This window comes from Myxocyprinus asiaticus, chromosome 4, assembly GCF_019703515.2.
Source record: "Myxocyprinus asiaticus isolate MX2 ecotype Aquarium Trade chromosome 4, UBuf_Myxa_2, whole genome shotgun sequence".
Classification (NCBI taxonomy): domain Eukaryota; kingdom Metazoa; phylum Chordata; class Actinopteri; order Cypriniformes; family Catostomidae; genus Myxocyprinus; species Myxocyprinus asiaticus.
Genome location: NC_059347.1, coordinates 48,279,515 through 48,299,426, shown reverse-complemented (window position 1 = coordinate 48,299,426; position 19,912 = coordinate 48,279,515). Strand labels below are relative to the sequence as shown.

The 19,912-nt window shown below is 37.2% G+C and overlaps 3 protein-coding genes across 32 annotated transcripts in view; 1 reads left to right on the top strand and 2 right to left on the bottom strand.

Annotated features, from left to right (window-relative positions):
* Positions 1-8,916, bottom strand: part of si:ch211-225b11.4 (thyroid adenoma-associated protein homolog) — a 30,858-nt gene extending 21,942 nt beyond the window's left edge. For all 3 annotated transcript variants that reach the window (XM_051695761.1, XM_051695763.1, XM_051695762.1), the window contains exons 1-16: positions 8,719-8,916; positions 7,623-7,803; positions 7,445-7,531; positions 7,326-7,353; positions 5,760-5,908; positions 5,536-5,658; positions 5,239-5,359; positions 4,832-4,974; positions 4,661-4,745; positions 4,433-4,560; positions 3,217-3,414; positions 2,296-3,013; positions 1,068-1,220; positions 615-724; positions 370-530; positions 97-230 (exon numbers count right to left, since the gene is read on the bottom strand). In XM_051695761.1, coding sequence (XP_051551721.1) covers positions 97-230; positions 370-530; positions 615-724; positions 1,068-1,220; positions 2,296-3,013; positions 3,217-3,414; positions 4,433-4,560; positions 4,661-4,745; positions 4,832-4,974; positions 5,239-5,359; positions 5,536-5,658; positions 5,760-5,908; positions 7,326-7,353; positions 7,445-7,531; positions 7,623-7,803; positions 8,719-8,849 — 2,650 coding nt within the window. In that variant the 5' untranslated portion in view covers positions 8,850-8,916. The remainder of the gene's footprint in view (positions 1-96; positions 231-369; positions 531-614; positions 725-1,067; positions 1,221-2,295; positions 3,014-3,216; positions 3,415-4,432; positions 4,561-4,660; positions 4,746-4,831; positions 4,975-5,238; positions 5,360-5,535; positions 5,659-5,759; positions 5,909-7,325; positions 7,354-7,444; positions 7,532-7,622; positions 7,804-8,718) is intronic.
* A 77-nt stretch (positions 8,917-8,993) lies between these two features.
* si:dkey-174n20.1 (uncharacterized protein LOC796174 homolog) lies at positions 8,994-12,357 on the top strand. The gene is made up of 4 exons (XM_051684225.1): positions 8,994-9,328; positions 10,538-10,780; positions 10,934-11,236; positions 11,318-12,357. The coding sequence occupies exons 1-4, from the start codon at positions 9,208-9,210 to the stop codon at positions 11,575-11,577; spliced, it is 927 nt and encodes a 308-aa protein (XP_051540185.1). The 5' UTR covers positions 8,994-9,207; the 3' UTR covers positions 11,578-12,357.
* A 128-nt stretch (positions 12,358-12,485) lies between these two features.
* The window catches only part of camk2b1 (calcium/calmodulin-dependent protein kinase (CaM kinase) II beta 1), a 109,451-nt gene continuing 102,024 nt past the window's right edge, over positions 12,486-19,912 (bottom strand). For 21 of the 28 annotated variants that reach the window (XM_051684009.1, XM_051684037.1, XM_051684055.1 and 18 more), the window contains 4 exons: positions 17,402-17,477; positions 17,187-17,281; positions 16,793-17,027; positions 12,486-15,741 (listed from right to left, as the gene is read on the bottom strand). In XM_051684009.1, coding sequence (XP_051539969.1) covers positions 16,795-17,027; positions 17,187-17,281; positions 17,402-17,477 — 404 coding nt within the window. In that variant the 3' untranslated portion in view covers positions 12,486-15,741; positions 16,793-16,794. Of the gene's footprint in view, positions 15,742-16,792; positions 17,028-17,186; positions 17,282-17,401; positions 17,478-18,350; positions 18,537-19,912 lie in introns of all 28 variants that reach the window. The other 7 variants (XM_051683992.1, XM_051683999.1, XM_051683962.1 and 4 more) reach the window with 1 other exon arrangement.

Sequence of the window (19,912 nt, the reverse complement as noted above, 5' to 3'; positions counted from 1 at the left end):
ACAAGGGTTTCTGTTTCCTAGTTAAAATTCACCAAGTAGACATAAGGTGGTGTAAGACTATTATTTCTACGTTTATCTAGTTTTGTTGGCTCCGACCATGGATGGGTGTTGTGCGAGCTGCAAGGAGCATATCGCTCTTGGCAGTGAGGTAATGATGCTCCAGTTTATTCAGAAGGAACCTGATCAGCTTGAGTGACTGCTTCTCCCCCTCTTTAAATGCCCCATCCACCCTGCACTCCAGAGACAAACACACAACTGTAAGAACAGTCAAGAATAAGAGAGACTGCACCATACATCCTATGCATTCCAATACTGCTCAAATGCTATGGACAGAGGTCACATCAACAGACTAAAGTGACGTCTGCTCACTTCTGCAGTAGCAGTTTGATCATCAGTGCTCCCATCTGGGCCTCTTGGACTCGTGGACTCTGGACGAGCCGTTCTGCCTGGCTGAACAGCACAGAGGTGACATCATCAGGGAGCGATGGAGGGAAAAACCTGAGCAGCAGCTCTGCAGACAGCTCACGGATCTACAGGGACAACCGTACATTCATCAGTCAATCACATTACATTAATGAACAGTTTTAACTGTGCATATATTAATTCAGTTTTACCTCATTGGTTGAATCTTCCAAACAGCTAATCAAAACAAGCATCTTTGACTTTGAGAAGAAATCCCACTTTCCCCTCTCTTTAGCCCAATTTATAAGTGAAGACATATTTGCTAAAAAAAAAAAAAAAAAAAAGGATATCTAAAATACATATAAACATTGAACATAAAATATCAATGAATAGTCAATATTCATACAAACTCTTATGACTGTAAAACATAGTACAGGTCTGCTATGAAGTCTTCAACTAATTTTGAAATTATGATACTATACTAACAGACTTACAAATAATCATAAACAAAAAAGAGTTTTAGAAGTGTGGTGGTACCATGATGCAGTGATGATATCAGATGGTAATAACATGGTGCTTTGATTTACTGTATATCATGGTACTGCCATTGTACATGTCCAATAACATGGTATTGCCATGACACATTTTTGTTAGTGTTTTGTTACCAGGTGGTTGACCCTTCTTCCTGTCTGGACTCCAGGTGTCTGTACATGTCTCCAGTACTGCAAACAGCAGGAGCAGAATGCTTTTCTTCCTCTGATAGCTGCTGTCAGGTGTCAAATACACCAATGATAGCTGTGCTAACCAGTCAACAAAATCTGAAGGAAAATTTAATGAAAATTATATAAATCTACATGATCACACCAAAGCAGGCATTCATTCTTCTGTTGAATTTTTCTAGGTTATCAGCAAATGAAAACATTTGCGTGATGCTCAATTCACACCAAAAGGTGTCAGTATAAAATTTAGGATTACAATTTTAGCGGTTCCTTAGGACGGAGGTTTTCAAATTGGGGCCGGCGACCCCCAGGGGTGACAAGGGGATGCTAGGGAGTCCTCGAAAAAATATAGAGAAAAAAAAAGTAAATAAATAAATAAAAATTAATCCCAACAACATTGTAAAAAAGTTTTTTAAAAAAAATTGTTGAAAATATTTGAAATTATTACCATTTAATTCTGAAACAAATAGATTAATCATGATTATTTTATTCTATTGACAGCCATAATTTTAAAATAATAAAAACAAATCTGCATATAATTTCATATACTATGAATAAAACATTCTTATTTGTAAGAAATAAGAGTTGTACTTTACTATTCTCTTTAAAGCTGCTTTAAAACAATGTTTATTGTGAAAAAAGCCATACAAATAAATTTGAATTTAATTGAAAAGGTTTCTTTTCACGTTTAAACATATTACATTACTATTAAAAAAAAAAAGAAGAGTAAAATTATTAAAAATATATATTTTTCAAATAAAATCTGAATAATTAAGTTTAATTAAGCATTAGTACAATTGCACTATAAAAGCCAGTTATTTTTAATTTTGCAAACATCATGTATTTATAATAGCATGTTTACTATTTTTCTCACACAGGGGGTCATCATATTTTGGGGTCCTCAGCATCAAAAAGTTTGAAAATGCTTGGTTTAGGAAGACAAAAAAGGTCCAGCAAAATGTAAACTGTTGGATTCACATACTATCATACTATTCTTACTATCTCTACCATAACTAGATTGGCCGAAATAGTAAGACTAGTATGGTAGTATGAAATTCTGAATTTAGTACAAAATATACTTAGTGCACTTGTAAACTTGTGACTTTTAATTAAATTAGAGAACAGAAAAACATCTGCAGAAAAAAAAAAAAAAATTATTCTCAACATTCCTTACCGACTCCTTGTTTCAGCTCCGCCTCTTCTTCCTCAGTAAGCCCTTTTTTACTATTATGACCCTTGATGATTGCCATACAACTGTCTCTTATTCTCATCAGGAATTTCCTCAGCGCTGCCTGGAGATGTTGGCGGAATGGTGACGATTCGCTGTTGAGATTGAGCGGTATGAAGTTTCTCAGAGCACAATACTCCACCTGTGATGGGGCTTCTTTAGTTTTTGGACTGCAGCAGAGCATGTTCAACGCTGCTAGGCGGACACTATCATCCAGAGACGAGAGAGCAAGATGGAGTGTTTTGAGAGATTGGGGGCTGTCTGTAGCCCAGAGAGATTTTCCATTTGTGGCCCGCTGAACGCTTATGATAGAGGCCCATGCATGAAGGTGACCAGAAGCTGTGGGGTCCAGAGCTGACAGTAGACTGTTAAAAGCACCTGGAAATGTCCGTAGTGTGGATGGCAGAAGATGGCCAGAGGCATTATTTTGTAGTAGAGTCAGATCTGAAGTCAAAGCTTCCAGGATGATTGGTTGCCATCGCTGAGCCCACTGATTCGCTAAATCTTGGTCGGTGGGCAGAGCTTTCTGGGATGCAATAATGGTAAGCTCACGCTTCTGTTCCTGGAGGAAGGATCTGTAGACTTCTGATGCACACGGAGAGAGGTGATTGGTGGAGAGGCATTTTAGGATGTGAGAGGGAAGGGCAGGATACAGTTCCAAAACCTTTTAGGATGAAATATTTGAGAGGTAATTTCAGTGCCAAAGCATACGTCTAGTAAGTTAGTAACTAAAGGTAGACTGATATATCTGTTTTACTGATTAATCGGTGCCGATAGTTGCTTTTGGAACTATCTGTTATGATCGGCAAAACTCTATGTAGATAGTTTCCGATAGTTTTTTTTTTTAGAGTGGAGAGCTGAGATTACCTTGTTTGTGCCTGCATATGGTAAAATTGCACATAAAGGTGAATACTTGGCTTTGGACTCCCAGGGCAGTTCTGATATCCTGTGCAGTAACTCCACATAAAGTCTTTTCTCAGTGCTCCCAAAGTGCAAACAATCCTTCTCATAGATCTCCATAAAGAGACAGAAAGCACTTCGTGCCACCTCTGCAACGCCATCCAACTAGAAACGGGTAGTTGATATGAAATGTTCAGCACAGACAACATTCTTATTTAAGCTATATATATTTTCCTCCACCTTCTCTTACCCTATACCTGTCTTCTACTGCGTTCATATTATGTTTATTATTGTTGTTAAATGCAAAAAAAAAAGACAAAAAAAAAGACAGCAGTGTCCTGCAATGTGACATGCTATATATTCATTATTTTTATTACCCGGCACTCTGGAATACTTGATTCTGATTTGTCGATGGCGCCATCTAGCGATCTGATATCTCTGAGTAACAACCGCACTTCTGGGCATTAAGACATATCAGACCGCTTATCCGGGTATTGCGAGTCATCTTTCCTGCTTTTCGGATCACTGTGTCATATCTACAAGTAAGCTAATAATTAAAATTGACTTCAAATCAATGTTTCATGTCCATTTTTTTATATATTTGGCATGTAGTTTTGTAAAAAGATACATAACAAGCAGTCAGATGGTCATTATTTACTAATGAAATACCAACAGAACTCCAAAGCAAAACAGAGGTGGATTTCACCTGTTCAGCAATTTATTCGTTCTCACATAATTACATAATTTCAACAAAAATCAATCTTTCATGCCCATTTATTTATTTATCTGGTTAGTAGCTTCACATCGGAGTCCTGATCATCCTGTGGCTGACTGTACATTATCCCTTATATTATTATATTCTAACAAATGTAATTCTTGTGGAAATATTAAACCTACGGTTTTGTTTTTTTTATGACCTTTAACTAACTGAGACTACATGGAATATGTATTTGTAATATTTGCTACACCACAGGACTTTGAAATGAATAACTGAAGAAATGGTGAACATATCCATAAAAATGTTAACCTAAAATCTTTATGTAAAAAAAAAAAAAAAAAGATTAAATAATAATAATTATTATTTGTCAGCTACCCAAAGTACATTTGGAAAAAACTTATCTGGCGGATAAAAATGGCTGATTTGATTAATTACTGGTTGTTTCCCTGTTAGCTTTTGTCTTACCGGGCTCTCAGCATTGCTCCAGATGATCTGTGTAAGTTGCTGTTGGAGGTTTGAATCTAAAGGAGAACCAGTAACTTCCCAAACTTCACTGAGACACTCTTTCACCCTCTTTAGCCAAATGGTAAATACTGCAAAACATTAACACACACAGGAGACCATGGCTTTCTCTACCACATCAATTTGCATACACACAAATCAACAAGGTCAAAGACACCAAAGAGCTTGTACCTTGGAAAACATAGAAATGACAGTCAAGCTTTTCCTCACAAAGAGCAGAAATGAGGGGGAACAAACCATCCAGAAGAAGACAAGCCTGATAAAAACAATATAAAATCAAGCAATTTAATTTTGCACAATTCTGGACTATTCTTATTGAAAGCAGTCTATGTGCACATGTACCCCTTGGTTGCCACGGTGACTGACAAGGCTGTCATTTCTGCAGCAATTTAACAGCCCCCTAGATACAGCCAGTCTGTCGACCCCATCCTGACCTCTAGGATGACAGTCAACTCTTACCTCACCTGCTGTCAATCTCCATGGTTCTGAAATGCACAAATTGACAGCTTATGAGAAATAGGGAAACAAGTCAATCAGTAAAAACCTGTAAACTAGCATTATATATATATATATATATATACATATGTATATATATATATTCCCTAAAGCATATCAGATGTCCTTTGCAGACTGATGTAATAATATCAACGAAATACACTGTATGCAATCGGTTTATTTGCATGTCAGCATTTAAACAATCAGAACCTATTTGTGGAAGTTCATACACCTTTACGTGATCTGATGTTCACCTGTGTTGGTGATCTGCAACAGACTCCAAGCAGCTGATTCTGCACACTGACTGTCTGTCGTTGTGGTGATCAGCATAGCAACCGCAGTGCCTGCCAACAACCGTGTCTCTCTGCTGGAAACCTGGAGAACACAATCATAATTATTTATTTTTTTTGTTTTATTATTAATAAGCTCTGTATCATATTCTATTTGACCTCTGCAAAATGACACACAACACAGTCATTGATGCGTGCAAACACTTCCAAAATAACACACCTTTCCAAAAAAATTTTAATTGTGTGACAACAAGTACTAACCTCTCCTAAGATGATGCTCATCAGGAACTCCAAAATATCTCTCACACTCATATTTACACTCTCCTTACTGTAAACCAATGGCGCCACCTGTCCATGCAACAGCTGAAATACCTGCAAACACACCTGAGGAAAAAGTAACAGGTGCTGTGAGTATACAGATCAACACTAACTTTGTTTAATAAAGTAAAGCTTCTCAACGGTGAGTGTAATAACTGGGTTGTGACCTTGACCATCTGGTAACACAATGGTCCGTTTCGTGCTGCTTCATCAGACATAACAATAGGAATCAGTTCAGCAACTTTACTAAGTAGGGTAGTACATTCTGCCTTCAGAACTTCTCGTCCAACAATGCTGTCCTCCAAGAACATACCAGCTGCATTAAGAAACACGCCACAGATATTGTAACACAACAAATATAACTCTAAAAGGGCTGAAAACAATAACAGTGAATTATTGTACAATTATTATACGGATCTGTCAAATAGCAGTTAAAGGTATGGTCCGGGTTTAACACAAGTTAAGCTCTGTCGACAGCATTTGTTGCATCATGTTGCACTGATTCTTGAGATAAGGGACAAAACATGTCTCACACACAAAAGTCATCTTTATTTTAAAAATCATTAAATTAATAATAATCAAAATACTGGAAAAGTAAAATCTTAAGGAAATGTGTTTTCTCAGGGCATTTTTTAAAATAATTTCTTATATATATATATATATATTTTGTTTTTAAATGCATGCTCTATACTTGGAAGCAAATGTAACTTAACCTGTCCTCAGCAAGAGGTCACAATGTTAAACTGCCAATCAATGTGTTTAAAAATGCAGCAAATTCATAAATATAAATATCAGATGAAAGGTATGTATCTGTAAGACATCAAAAAATACAAAGTAAACTTTACATTTTATTTTCCATGAAAGACTGCCTAACAAAGTTGTGTCCTCACTTTGCGTTAACTCTGTCAGATTTTTTTATAATCCTGAATAAATCTGACAGTGTCATGGTCAGCTATAACTAAGTAAGAGTACCCCTTTCCCACTTCCTGATCATGGCGGATGCAACAGTAGGACACGTGGTCTGGTAAGTTTGATATTTTATTCTATTAAACAAACAATGTTTAAGTCTCTGCGGTCACAGCTTTAACATGTCAACTCCGTCATCCCATTATGATAATTTCTGTTAGAATTGTGGAATAATTCTGGCATTAGAGTTTAGGTTATAGAGGCAGCTTCAACTGAGAACAAAACTAAATGGCTCCAGAGTACAAAACATGGTTAAGATGCAAAAATATTAAATTTTGTTAACTCTGTCAGAATTTTCAGAACAGTATGAAAACAGAAAAAAAAAAAAAAAATCATAGAATGTTTATGATTAACTCCTTTCCTGAACACTGTTATTGATAATTAAAGACTTCACACTCTTTTTGGATGGATCAAATTAAAATAGTATGCTTTTTAGTGTCTGACGGAGTTGATACAAATTCCAAAAAGATGTAAATTATGAAGTGAATAAATATAAATTTTCAGAAAAAAAAAAAAAAAAGCGTTTTTATAACAACCTGCTCCCTTACATGGTTCATTAGCTGACACCCTTTTAAATTTAATGGAGTGGCTTCATTCACTTCCATTGTAAGTGTCTTACTGTTGCCGCAATTTAGGCTTTTTTTTAATGAGGAATGAGTCAATTTCTTTTTTTTTTTTGTGTGGTAATCAACATTATGCCACAAATGCTGTTGATTGGGCTAATTTGTATTGAACCCAGAACATTCCTTTAACAAATAAGCACTCACCTATATGAAGGTCTTTTAATGAAAGCACCTACAAAACATATGGTGAATTACCAATCAAAGCCAAAGCATGAGCAAAATATCTTGCATACATTTTGTCCTTTAAATATTTGTATTCTTACTTGCTGCTGGTGCAATAACTTGTAAAGACATAGTTGAACCTCCTCTAAGACAATGGAGTTGTTTACTTCAGCCAAAACTAGCAGCATCTGTAATGGAAAGTAAAGAGCACATCAGCTGAAGGGAAAGGAAACAAGAATACAATTTATTTGCCAATATAAACCCAAAGGTAGACATTACTTGGTCTAATTTACGGCAGGCTGATGAAGTGGTCACTGCTTCTAACTGCAAAGTCAAGAGAAGCTGAACAAGTTGATGAAGTCCAGCAGTCTGTACTGAATGAAGAGCTTCCTTTGGGATCTTCTGCAGGATCTGTGATGCCTCCTCCAGTGAGCGCTCCCTGCTCCGTTTTCCTGTACTCCTGCCATTAAAGGAATTGTTCACTTAAAAATGAAAATTCTCTCATTATTTACCCTCATGCCACCCCACATGTGTATGACTTTCTTCTTCAGAACAAAAACAAAGATTTTTATAAGAATATCTCAGCTCTGTAGGTCCATACAATCGAAGTCAACAGAGTCCAAAATTTTGAAGCACTGAAGAGCACATATAGGCAGCATAAAAGTAATCCTTTCAACTCCAGTGGTTAAATCCATGTCTTCAGAAGTGATATGATAGGTGCGGGTTAGACACAGGTCAATATTTAAGTAATTTTTCCCTACAAACACTCCTCCCTGCCCAGTAGGTGGCGATATGCATAAATCATGATCAAAATGTGATTGTAAAAGTAGAGATTTATAGTAAAAAAAAAAAAAGACTTAAATACTGATCTGTTTCTCACTCTCAGCTATCCTATATCTTCTAAAGACATGCATTAAACCACTGGAGTCGTATGGATTACTTTTATGCTGCCTTTATGCACTTTTTGGACCTTCGAAGTTCTGACCACCATTCAGTTCCATTGTATGGATCTACAGAGCTGAGATATAAAAATCTCTGTTTGTGTTCAGCAGAAGAAAGAAAGTCATACACATTAGGTATGGCATGAGGGTAAGTGAATGATAAGAGAATTTTCATTTTTGGGTAAACTATCCCTTTAAAACCCATCATTTAGCATGCAGTGCTTCAGAACAATGTACATCTAGTGTAAACGATGCGACAAAATCTTAAATAATTTCAGTAACACAGTGAGATTCAAAGCAGATTTAAAAGGACCTTCATTTCGCATCAGATTAAATCAACGGTTTAAGTATCGAACGCACAACAGTATAACATTTAGTAGTAATTGTTGGAAATGTTTTTATTAAATGTTAACATCTCTATAGCAACTAGTTACCTGGCATTTTCTGTAAGCTTTTGCAGAAACATCTTGAGCTTGTCTTTGGCACCGGGTGATATATGAACCTCCAAAAGGAGAGAATCGAGAACTGCGTCAACCTGCCCACGAGGAAAGTTTATAATGGTCATTGTTGCATTAAAAGCAGCGATAGTTTAGACTTGTCAACTCAAACTAGTGTACACTGCTCCATGTGTGTGTTCAGTCTAATTCTACAGAGAAACACTGCATAAGAAACATAATAAGAGCGCTCCTGCGCCCTCTACCGACATGGATGAATGACAATCTCGTCTCGTACAGCTTGTTATGGCTATGTAGACTACGTTTGATGCTACATTACGTTTGTAAAATGTACGAACCCTGACTTTTGATAAACGTCTTATAGACATTATTTCCTGAATGTGTAATCTGCATACAAAATTTTTTGACTGAATGTTGCACTGGTAGTTAGGAGGTCGGTTTGTATTGTGCTAGTTCAGCTAACAAAGCATGTATCTGTTGTACACTATATTATCAGCACTCTTGTGCTTTTTGATATTGAAATGGATGAAACGGAGGAGGTATTGCATGGATGTGAAGAGACTAGATGGGAAAACGGTTCTTATAACTGGTAAGCGAGTCTGGCTAAAGAATATTATCTCAGAGTTACATGAGTGAAAGCTAGCTCATGATCCAGGTCATATATGTCTTTCTTAATGATTGTGTTTGTATACATCTTATGATCTGACATTTCATCCGAACCCTTTAAATGAATATTCCAGGTCCAATACATGTTAAGTTCAATCGACAGCATTTGTGGCATAATGCTGATTACCACAAACATTTATTTCGACTATGTTCGTCCTTAAAAATCGAGGGGAGGCACTTACAATGGAAGTGAAGGAGGCCAGTTTTTGGAGGGTTTAAAGGGAGAAATGTGAAGCTTATAATTTTACGAAAGCCCTTACATGAATTATTCTGTTAAAACTCATGTATTCATTGAGCTGTAAAGTTTTTAAATTGTCATTTAACAGTCATTTTAGGGTTTTGTGGTTTGTTGACAATACATCGTCATGGCAACAAAGTTGTAAAATTGGCTATAACTTTACACAGAAAAGGTTAGTAAGCGATTTTATCACACTAATATCATGTTTACACGTACATTGTTTATGTCTTGTGGCTATACTTTTGAAACAATGAGTATTTAAAAGTTAAAAAAATCGGCCCCCATTCACTAAAAATCTGGAGATTTTTACTCTAGGGACCAGTCAAAACTAATTTTTGTGGTAATCAATATTATGCCACAAATGATTAACTTGTATTCAACCCAGAATATTACTTTAATCGGCAGGAATGTAAAAAAAAAACAAACAAACAAAAAAACAAAAACATAATTAGCTATATGAATATGGTAGTCATTCAAAAGCACAGCATATTTCAAAATACCATATTACCATCTGAAGCCATCACTAAACCATGGGACAGATTGCTTAAACTTAAAGTTTAAGAGTAGTGTTAAATTTGTATTACCCCTATTCAGGCAGTGTAGGCTGTCCTCTGAGATTCAGACATTTTGTGTCATACTTAGAAAACATATATTTTCTACCGGGAATCCCCACCAAATATAGTTAACAGGTAAAAGATGTCAACACTTTCATCAAAGTGAGCTGCTTTATACCAAGTTTGATAAAAAAAAAAACCCTAAGATTTGATACCAAGTCACTTGTCTTAAGTAGTTGCAGGCATTAACGTTAATGGAGCCCGGGACAATTAAAATAAATAATAAAATAAAATAAAATTCCCTCTTTAACATCTTATGTGGCATGACTGGGTGTTTCAGGGGGGAATTGTGGTATCGGGAAGGAGACAGCTGTAGCACTGGCTTTGCGGGGTGCTCGTGTCATCATTGCCTGCAGAGATGAGGAGAAAGCGAGGAAGGCCGTTCGAGAGATCAGAGCCAGGAGCCACAGTATGAATGTGCTTTTCATAGAGTTGGACCTGGCCAACATGAAGTCTATACGAGAGTTCAGCAAAACCTTTTTACAGCAGGAGAAGCGGCTAGATATTCTGATCAATAACGCAGGTATCACAGTGGCAAAGCACTCATTGTGTGTTCCATCCACTGTTAATGTTCTTACTTGGCATATGATTGTCATGGTGATGCAACTTCAGTATGGATTAATGATCTAGGCCTAAATGGATCTCCTGATTGACTCTGTACTTTTATCACTCTCAGGCATGCCCAGCGTTTTGGACTGGACCGATGACAACTTCTCCATGTGTTTTGGTGTGAACCACCTTGGCCACTTCTTACTTACCAACCTCCTCCTCCCGCGGCTAAAAGAGAGCTCACCCAGCAGGGTCATCACGCTCACCTGCTCCAGCTACAAGTACCAGAAATTGGACTTCCAGGATCTCAACTACAACCTGTTCCCATTTTTCACATACTGTCGCAGCAAACTGGCCAATATTTACTTCACGCACGAGCTAGCTCGCATGATGGAGGGCAAAGGAGTGACTGCGTATGCGGTTCACCCTGGTGAGATATAAAATATAGTATCTCTCTCTCATTGTACAACATTCAAATCTTGTCTCTGTAACTCTCTCCTGTCTCATTCAGGTTACGTTCAGAGTAACTGGACCTGCCATTTTTCAGTTCTGTTCCGGATCGTGGTGCAGGTGGTGATGTTCATGTTTTTCACCTCGTGTGAGGCTGGGGCGCAGACGGTCGTGTATTGCGCCGTGTCAGACGAGGTTCTTCCGCACAATGGAAGATACTTCGCTGACTGTCAGCCGGCCCCTCTACAAGCTTTCGCTAGAGACCCTGGAGTAGCAAAAAAACTTTGGGAGGCCAGTGAGAGACTAGTTAAACTGGCCTGAAGCCACTAATATTATTTGCATGTTCGATTGTGATACTTATGTTATTAATTTATGGAACACAGTGTGACTTGTTTGTAAGAATTTGTATGATTGTTTGTTAATTATGATTTACTGTGATTTTACACTCTTGTGTGTTTTTTAACAATGTATATTTGATGATTATTGACATGTTTGGGTTATTCATCATTCAGTTTTTCATTACCTATATTTTTTAAAAATTCCAACTTTTACCCAGACCAGTAGGTGGCGATATGCACGAAGAGTGCAAATTGCAAAAAAACAAAAAGAAGAATGTGGAAGTAAAAGTGGAGATTTATAGTAAAAAAGGATTTAAATTTGATCTGTTTTTCACCAACACCTATAATTTTGCTTCTGACAACATGGTTTTAACCAATGGAGTTTTGCTGCATTTAAATGCTTTTTGGAGCTTCAGAGATTTGCCCAACACTTACTTGCATTGTATGGACCTACAGAGCTGAAATATTCTTCTAAAAAGTTTTGTTTGTGTTCTGCAGAAGAAAGTCATATTTCAAGTTTTGCATGTCAACTGGTTCCTCCCCCATTTACTACACTTTACTGTCTTATGATAAAAATCTGATTTCCAAACTTTTTGACCAGATACTTTCCATTAACTACTTATTTATATATATATATATATATATATATATATATATATAAATCATTTTAGAGAAGTAAATAATGGGTTTAAACATATATTTTATATATGCACTATACATTACAAACTTATTAGTGTACAAATGTCTCCTTTAAGACCCACAAATTATTTTCAATATAGAAATGTCAATGACTTTTGAAATTGTATTCATCCATTCAGGTTTTCCATGACCATGGGAACCCTGTAAAAATATATTAGTTATCAATTTTGAAGAAACTGAACTAGATTCATATGTATTTAAATCATCTCATTTATTTATAACTTTAACATTTGCTTAAGTCAGAGAATACACAGAGCATGTTTGAGAACAGAGCAATAGCAAGAGTAAGAATCATCAGAAATTAAAGAGAATATTTTACCTCATACTGAAAAACAAAACTAACAGAGGGCTACTGTGAGAAGACTCAACTTCAGAGAAAATATTCAGTACCGTTTCCATTTAATCAATGATATGAGTGGCGGAAACGGTCCTGTGCTTAAAACCGATGGGGTTGTTGGTGCAAGTGGAATTAATGTGGTGTTTTAGAAGTTAAAAACAATACATGATTTTAATGGCCATTCAGTACTGAGCATCTGCTAAGCACAGAGCAGAATGATGTCACTGCCGTTAGGAGACTAAAAGAGATATTCTGAGATATCAGCAGTCCCATGCATATTTAGCTAATATTGTGAGTGCTTCTCTGAAGTCAAGCAGTCTCATACTAATGAGTATTCTTATAGTCGTTAATATAAATATCAGTCACCCTGCATTGACAACAATGAGCTTAATACAAAAACATGCTGTAGAAATATCACCATTTCCATAGTCTTAATATCATCAACATTATTAGCTATAGTTTTCATCATTTACACTGCCATTGTCTGCATCATCTTGGGACAAAAATATTATATGCACTTAAAGCTGGTCAAACAGATTAAAGAGGTTTAGGTAAACCAGCATTCAATAGAAAAAATTAAGTAAAAACGAGAAACAACACAAAACCTAGTGTTCAAGTGACTCATGCAAAGATATTCCAGCTGAAATGCAAGTAAACTGCAGTTTCAATACTGTGTGTCTTGTTTTAATAGTGATTTGCACTTTCACTTGTAACATGTTTATTTTGATTGCTATCACAGAAAACAGTACATTTTTTACATGCTTTTTTTTTGTTGTTGTTATTTTGTCTTTTTTAAGGGAGTGGACAGGTGTGGGACTTCGATCACATTTAGTCTCAGACAAAACAATTAAAAAAAAAATTTAGAAAAAAAAAAAAAAACACAAGAATGAGATGCAACTGTATTAGAAGCAGAATACCAGAGCAGAAACACCATGTGCCACCTGGGGTCACTTTCTTCTCTGAGATAAATATTTAGATTTTGCTTAAAAGAACTTTCATTTTATAATGGTTAAAGGCGCTTTCGACCACTGAGTTTCTTTCAATTAATAACAACAATAAAATGTCAGCTGTCATCACTGATATTGACATGTGGCTCAAAGCTATTGAGTGTACAAATGTGTGTAATGCACATGAAATTAAGAAGCACAAAAGACATTGAAAAAAATCAAATAAATACAACCTGAGGATGCAAACAGTATATTAGCCTCCTGGGTCATTCCAGCCAAAATAGTCACAAGATCGTTCAGTTCACCATGATTACCAGCCCCATCACTTCAAAAGCAGACTGAAACCAGCATAAAGTTGCACGAGGTGTGACGTGTTAAGCTCTTTAGATACACTTCACATTCAACTATTTTTCGCCATCATCTGAAATATAAAACTATTGCTGCCTATTTCGATTATGAACCTCTTCACATCATTCTTTGAAAGATTTTCACACACCTTGCACTTTGCCCATCCAAAGGGTAAACACACTTTAAAAATTAATCCAGGGTAACACTTGTTTTTCCATGTTAAAATCCACTCTCCTTCAAAGTGTCACACACACTGACAACAAAAATATAAATAAACTCTCAAAAATAGAACAAGTAATATTTATATTCAACACCAAATGTCGCGACAAATATAAACGTAATTTTATAAGAGACAAAAGAAATCAGAGCAAAGGTATGTTATGCTTTCAGCTAAAAACCACCTTAAGAGGTATGGCCTTTGCCAAGTTTCGCTTCTTAACATCTTAACTGATCTTCAATGGCCTCCAGTAACTCTAAGCCTAAACTATGACCACAAATTAGACAGTAGAAATACAGTAGCCACCTCTTGAGATTAAAGTCCTCAACTAAAGATGTTTTTCCATAGGCAGAAGTTGGAGTCATACAAAACACATTAATGAGGAGGTCATCTGGTACACCGGTTTGCCTATGATGGTGACATTTCCAGTTGCGGTATGGCTTAAAATTGATTGAATCATTCAAGCTTAAGGTAAACTGCTCAAGAGCCTTACTTACACATCTCTCCACTGGCTCAACCGAAGTAATGAAGGAAAGAAAGTGTTGAAAATCTTTAAAATTGCAACACTACCACTACTAAGATCCAATACTAACATTGCAATCAGTGTCACAAGAGCTGAAACTTTTACAAAAACGATTGTGGCTTTCACCAAGAATCAAGAGGAAAGAGTGAATTAACATCAAACACTAAATCTGCTCAATTTTTTCAAAACTACTGTAATGATATAAAGAAATAGTAATGAAACTAAAAACTGGAAGACCCCAAACAACGTTCTTGATCAGGCTCTGGTAGGCTATGCACCAAACAGTCAAACACACGGATTGAATGTCCAGAAACGTTTTAACACATGGACAGATAAATTTGTTGGATGTGAGCTTGAGCTTTCAAGCATAAAACATGTCAAGAAGGCTGTACATAAATGGTGACAATTATTATCTCTTCAACTCACCATAGAAACGGTCACTTTTGGATATACTGAAAAAATCATGCTCTCCGAAAATGTCCAGAAACAAAAGCCTTACATAAATTTAAAATCATTGACATCCATAATATGAATGGTAGAAGTGACACATACAATTGCTCTTGTATTAATACTAATAACAACAGGAATACCAATATTAATCATAATAATAGCAATAATATCGAAAATCTACACACTAAGTTAGGACGGCGAATCAGTAGTTCAAAGATCATTATTCACACTGGGAAGGTGCGACAGAAAGCATGGCGTTTCACGGACGACTCGAGGCCTTTATTAATCAAAGACTGTCCAACTCCACACAGCACAAGTGCACAACACGGTCCCTGCACAGATGTAAAAGATACAGGGTTGGCGATTGGGAGGGAGGGGTAAAGTCGATGGGGCAGTGAGACAGAGGACAACGCACAAAAGTGATTGGCAAGTGACGGGATTGAGAGGCGAGGGAGCAGGGCCAGTGTGGGAGGGTCAGGCACTGCAGACTCCCAGCCACCCATCATTGGACTCGCTTTCATCCCTCTCTTCAACTTCTCCCCCTCCCTCTCTTTCTCTCTCTCTCTCTCTGCACTCTCCATTTCAGGCTGGGCACTCTTGTTAGATGTGGCTACAATGAGCTCAACCTGTGGAAAAACACTGTTAAAAGTGTGTCTTAGTAAAACATACAGAAAAAATAAGTCAAAAGAAGTGCAATGTAATCAGCAGACAAGTATCTGAGATATGTCAGTTTCATATTTAAGCTGTTTTAAGTGTAATTTTATTCAGTTTTTTATTCCAATATTTGTGGCCAAAACAAAAGTTTGATAGTTTGGCATGTTTGCTCATACATTTTTGCTGTTCCTTGAATCTTTGTGTTTTATTTATAGGCTATAAATTAACTACTGTATGTCTTTCTTCCTGAGCAATAACGGTGGAAGTGTTTAATAGTTTATTTTTTTTGTTTTAGTCAAGATTTTAAGGCATGTGCCTACAACAAAACTTTTAAAAATAGTTTTAAAAATAAACCTACCCTGAGAAATATTCACTGGAATAAGAAGTGTGATATATAAGCAGCACAAACATGAGTGTATCACAAGTAGCATTTTTTTTAAAGACTCTAAAATTAAAGAGGCCCTATTATGCTTTTTGGGATTTTACCTTTCTTTTAGTGTGTAATATAGCCGTTTGTGCATGTAAAAGGTCTGCGAAGTTACAAAGCACAAAGTCCACACCAAAGGGAGTTACTCTCTCCCACAGAAAAAACTGCTCCTGAACTGCCTGGTTTGCAGTCCAGCCATTACTTCTGTGACATAGCTATGTCACTAAGTAACACATTTGCATAATGCCCGCCTCAGGAATCCGCTGCTCAGGAAGCCTCTGGAGCTAAAACTCGGTTATGGTAAGGGGCGTTACATTTCCGACACATGCTCTAAGCGGTTGACCAATCACAACAGACTGGGCCAGCTGACCAATCAGAACAGACTGGGCTTTTCGGAAAGGGGGGCTTTAAAGAGACAGGAGCTACAACAGAGCGTTTCAGTGTACAGTATGAGAAAAATAATGTTTTATTTATTTTTTCAACATTAAAGCATGTAAACCTATTCTAGTAGACCCCCAAAATAAAATTATGAACCTGTAAATGAGCATAATATGGGCCCTTTAAATAATATTATATAACTATATTAGAAGATGTACCTTCACTGTAGAGGAGCGGCAGGAGCTCCCGAACAGTGGAAATGGACATTCTGCCATTTGGAGTCACGACGATGCCACACCCTTGTCTCTTCTGATTGGCTGCTGTGCGGCCGGCCCTGCCCATCAATGTACTGTGTTAGTCGGATGTAGGCGATGCAGGCAGCGTCCTCTCCGATCAGGTGCACGTGAGGGTTGAGGATGGTGGTGTGGATGGGCTTACTGTTCTTAGACAGCACTAGAACAACACGAGACAGTCACAATTTAGAACAGGTTATCAGAATATAAATACAGGGTAATATCTATGATGTTCTACTATACTGTAAAAATTCTAACATTGCCATGTGCCAACAGTGTAGGTTTTGTTTCTGCAATATAGTATTTCTACTCAACTCACAGTTCTCAAAGTAAAATCTGTGGAAGTCCATGCCCTCCACCAGGTTTCCCAAGGCCTCTGGCTCAAAACAGGTGAGTCCAGGGTCACAAATTTTACTGGAAAGAATTGAAGCCAATGTTTTAATATCACATAATTTATTTCTCTCCATTGGGGTTAAAAAAACAAAACAAAAAAAAAAAAACACAATTAGATGTGCATACACATAAGTGACTTACGCATAGGCTTCAAATTCACCATTGTTGATGGCCTCAATCAGCTGTTCGGTGATTTTGATGATCTCCTGTTTGCGTGCTATGAAAAGAGGGGGCAAGTGTAAAAAAGAAGGTAACTTAACAAAACTCATACAGTATTCACATACATTCACGAACACCATTCATGGTAAGCAAAGTGATTTGTTTTAAAACACACCAACCGCGTTCGCAGGTTTTTCACTTTTAATCTCTGTGCTGTTTTGCATCAATTCACTCAAGCTGCAGCCTTAAACAAGGCAGGAGCACACAAATAAAAAACAGGTTGTCTGAACATCCACCCATACATATTTTAGCCACCTATACTACATGATCTCACACACACCAATTCCTTCCCAGTTCTGTTAGACTCTGAAAACCACACTTCAAATAACTGAAAGTTAAAATACAACCCAGTCACTACAGGCTACACAATTCAAAGACATCAGATTCTCAGTAAGCAAAAACGTCATTAAAGGTGATGTGTGTAATATTTTCGTCAATTTTTCACTTTCTCCTATCCAAGCTTAATGTCCAAAGACAACTATAAGTGTGCTATTTGTAAGTTGATTCCCTCTAAAAGTGTATACACAGTATCTCTGTGGCGCTATAAAAACATTGCTCTGTTTGTCCAGCCCGACAAAGCTACACTGGGTCAATCAGTCGTGTGAGTTTGGGGTGGGATGATCTGTTTGTTCAACCAATGACAGAGAAAGGGAATTTTCAGGAAAACTTGTCATTATTTGCACAGTTGCATTTGGTGATGCTTGTGGCAAAAACAAATTACACACTTCACCTTTAAAAATCTACACTGTATTCTTGTAAGTCCGGTAGCATCTTTGCTGCCTTTCTACATGCCACTGCCAGGATAAAAAAACTCATGCTTTTGTACCAGTAATACTAGCACATTAATGCTGGTATTGCTTACTGTACTCACAATATGCTGATGGCAGGAGACTTGAGGATGGTTGGGAAGGGCAAGGGGAGGGGTAGGATGGGGGAGGAACAGAGGCATATACAGGGGCAGTGGCAGTAAGACGTCTGCTGGGTGCTGGTGGTTCACTGTCTGTCTGTGGGGCTGAACTTCTGCGAACACTGCTCACTAGATCAGTCAAACGTGACACTGGAGTTTGGTGATGAATAATTGCCGAGACAGATGAAAGGAAAAGAAAATAATGAACATGGATGAACAGCAAGTTGCTAGAGAGCACGATGAATTAAACATGCAGTGGGCAACGAGTTTATCAAAGCAAAAGTATTTGAAGTGCTGTTGATAAAGATGAACAACAACTTTCTTTAAAGTCAGCATGAAATCCAATTTGACCCTACTTTCCTGGGTTGATGTGCTTCCTATTAAAAAAGGATGTTGGGATATATCGGCCATATCGCTGGGCTGGTCACTTTGATAGGCTTTAGTTGTCATAGCCAAGAACCATGATTTGCAACTTTGCTATTGCTAGTCAGTGGCAGGTGAGGGACATTCTCATTATAGAGAGCTTCTGATTGGACAAAAATGTGTAGAATGCAAGACGAAACATTCATATATTTGGTCTGTTTTATTGCAGGATGAAGACTAATTTTTTATCTGCTAAAAGGTCATTTTGTCAACTTTTAGGAGTACACTAGCACAGGGATGGCCTCAAAGCTAACAGGCACGAACTAAAACTACAAATCTGATGTCATATGGTCTTTAATATGCGTTTCTAAGCTTATTGTGCTGGATTCATTTATGAAAATTACTCCAAAAGAAGAGTTCTGCCTCTGAAACGATGTCTGATGTCACCAATCCCTCTTAGTTTGCAATGCCTCCCCTCCAACCATTTGTCCCCATTCTGGTATAAAACACCAACTTTTAACAATCCAAAAATATATCAGAAATACATCAGAAAATGGAAGTAAATGGGCTGTAAAGGTTGTTTCATGTCGACTTTAAGGGGCAAATTCACTAAATAGCGGAGCCACTTCAATCTATTTTAAGCAGGCACAGTCATGTCTTCAGTATTAAAATTATGTCATTGTCATTCCATGCAAACACACCTTCTTTCTTTGTCTCAAGGTTCATTAAATATTGTGCTTCATTCACAAAACTCAGAACCATTTGCCCGTTGAGTGCTATTACTGCCCGAGAAAAGCAGGCTGTAAAATGAATTTTATTTAAAAGAGATGCTTGTGTCCATTTTCTATCAACCGTAGTAGCAGTAATTCATCAATTGATGATCAAATGAAGGAGAAAAGTGTTTTAACCTGGCATATGTCCAGATGTGTGGTGTAGTCAAGTGCAATTTTGGCATGTTAAAGAGATCATCCAGGGGTCTTGAACACAGTAGTGGGGTGATGCTGTAGAGTACCGGCAGTGTGTGCCAGATTGGGGAGGTCTGCTGCATCCTCCGCTATACAGCACTCAGAACCGGCCCGCCAGATTAGAATTGCAATGTGCAAATTGTGTTCAGCACCGATTTTATTGCCACGTTGAATCGGGCACTAAATCAGTGCATGCAA

Coding starts and splice junctions, on each gene's coding strand:
- si:dkey-174n20.1 (XM_051684225.1), top strand. CDS start 9,208: ATGTATCTGTTGTACACTATATTATCAGCACTCTTGTGCTTTTTGATA. Junction 10,781..10,933: donor TATTCTGATCAATAACGCAG/GTATCACAGTGG, acceptor TATCACTCTCAG/GCATGCCCAGCGTTTTGGAC. Junction 11,237..11,317: donor TGCGTATGCGGTTCACCCTG/GTGAGATATAAA, acceptor TGTCTCATTCAG/GTTACGTTCAGAGTAACTGG.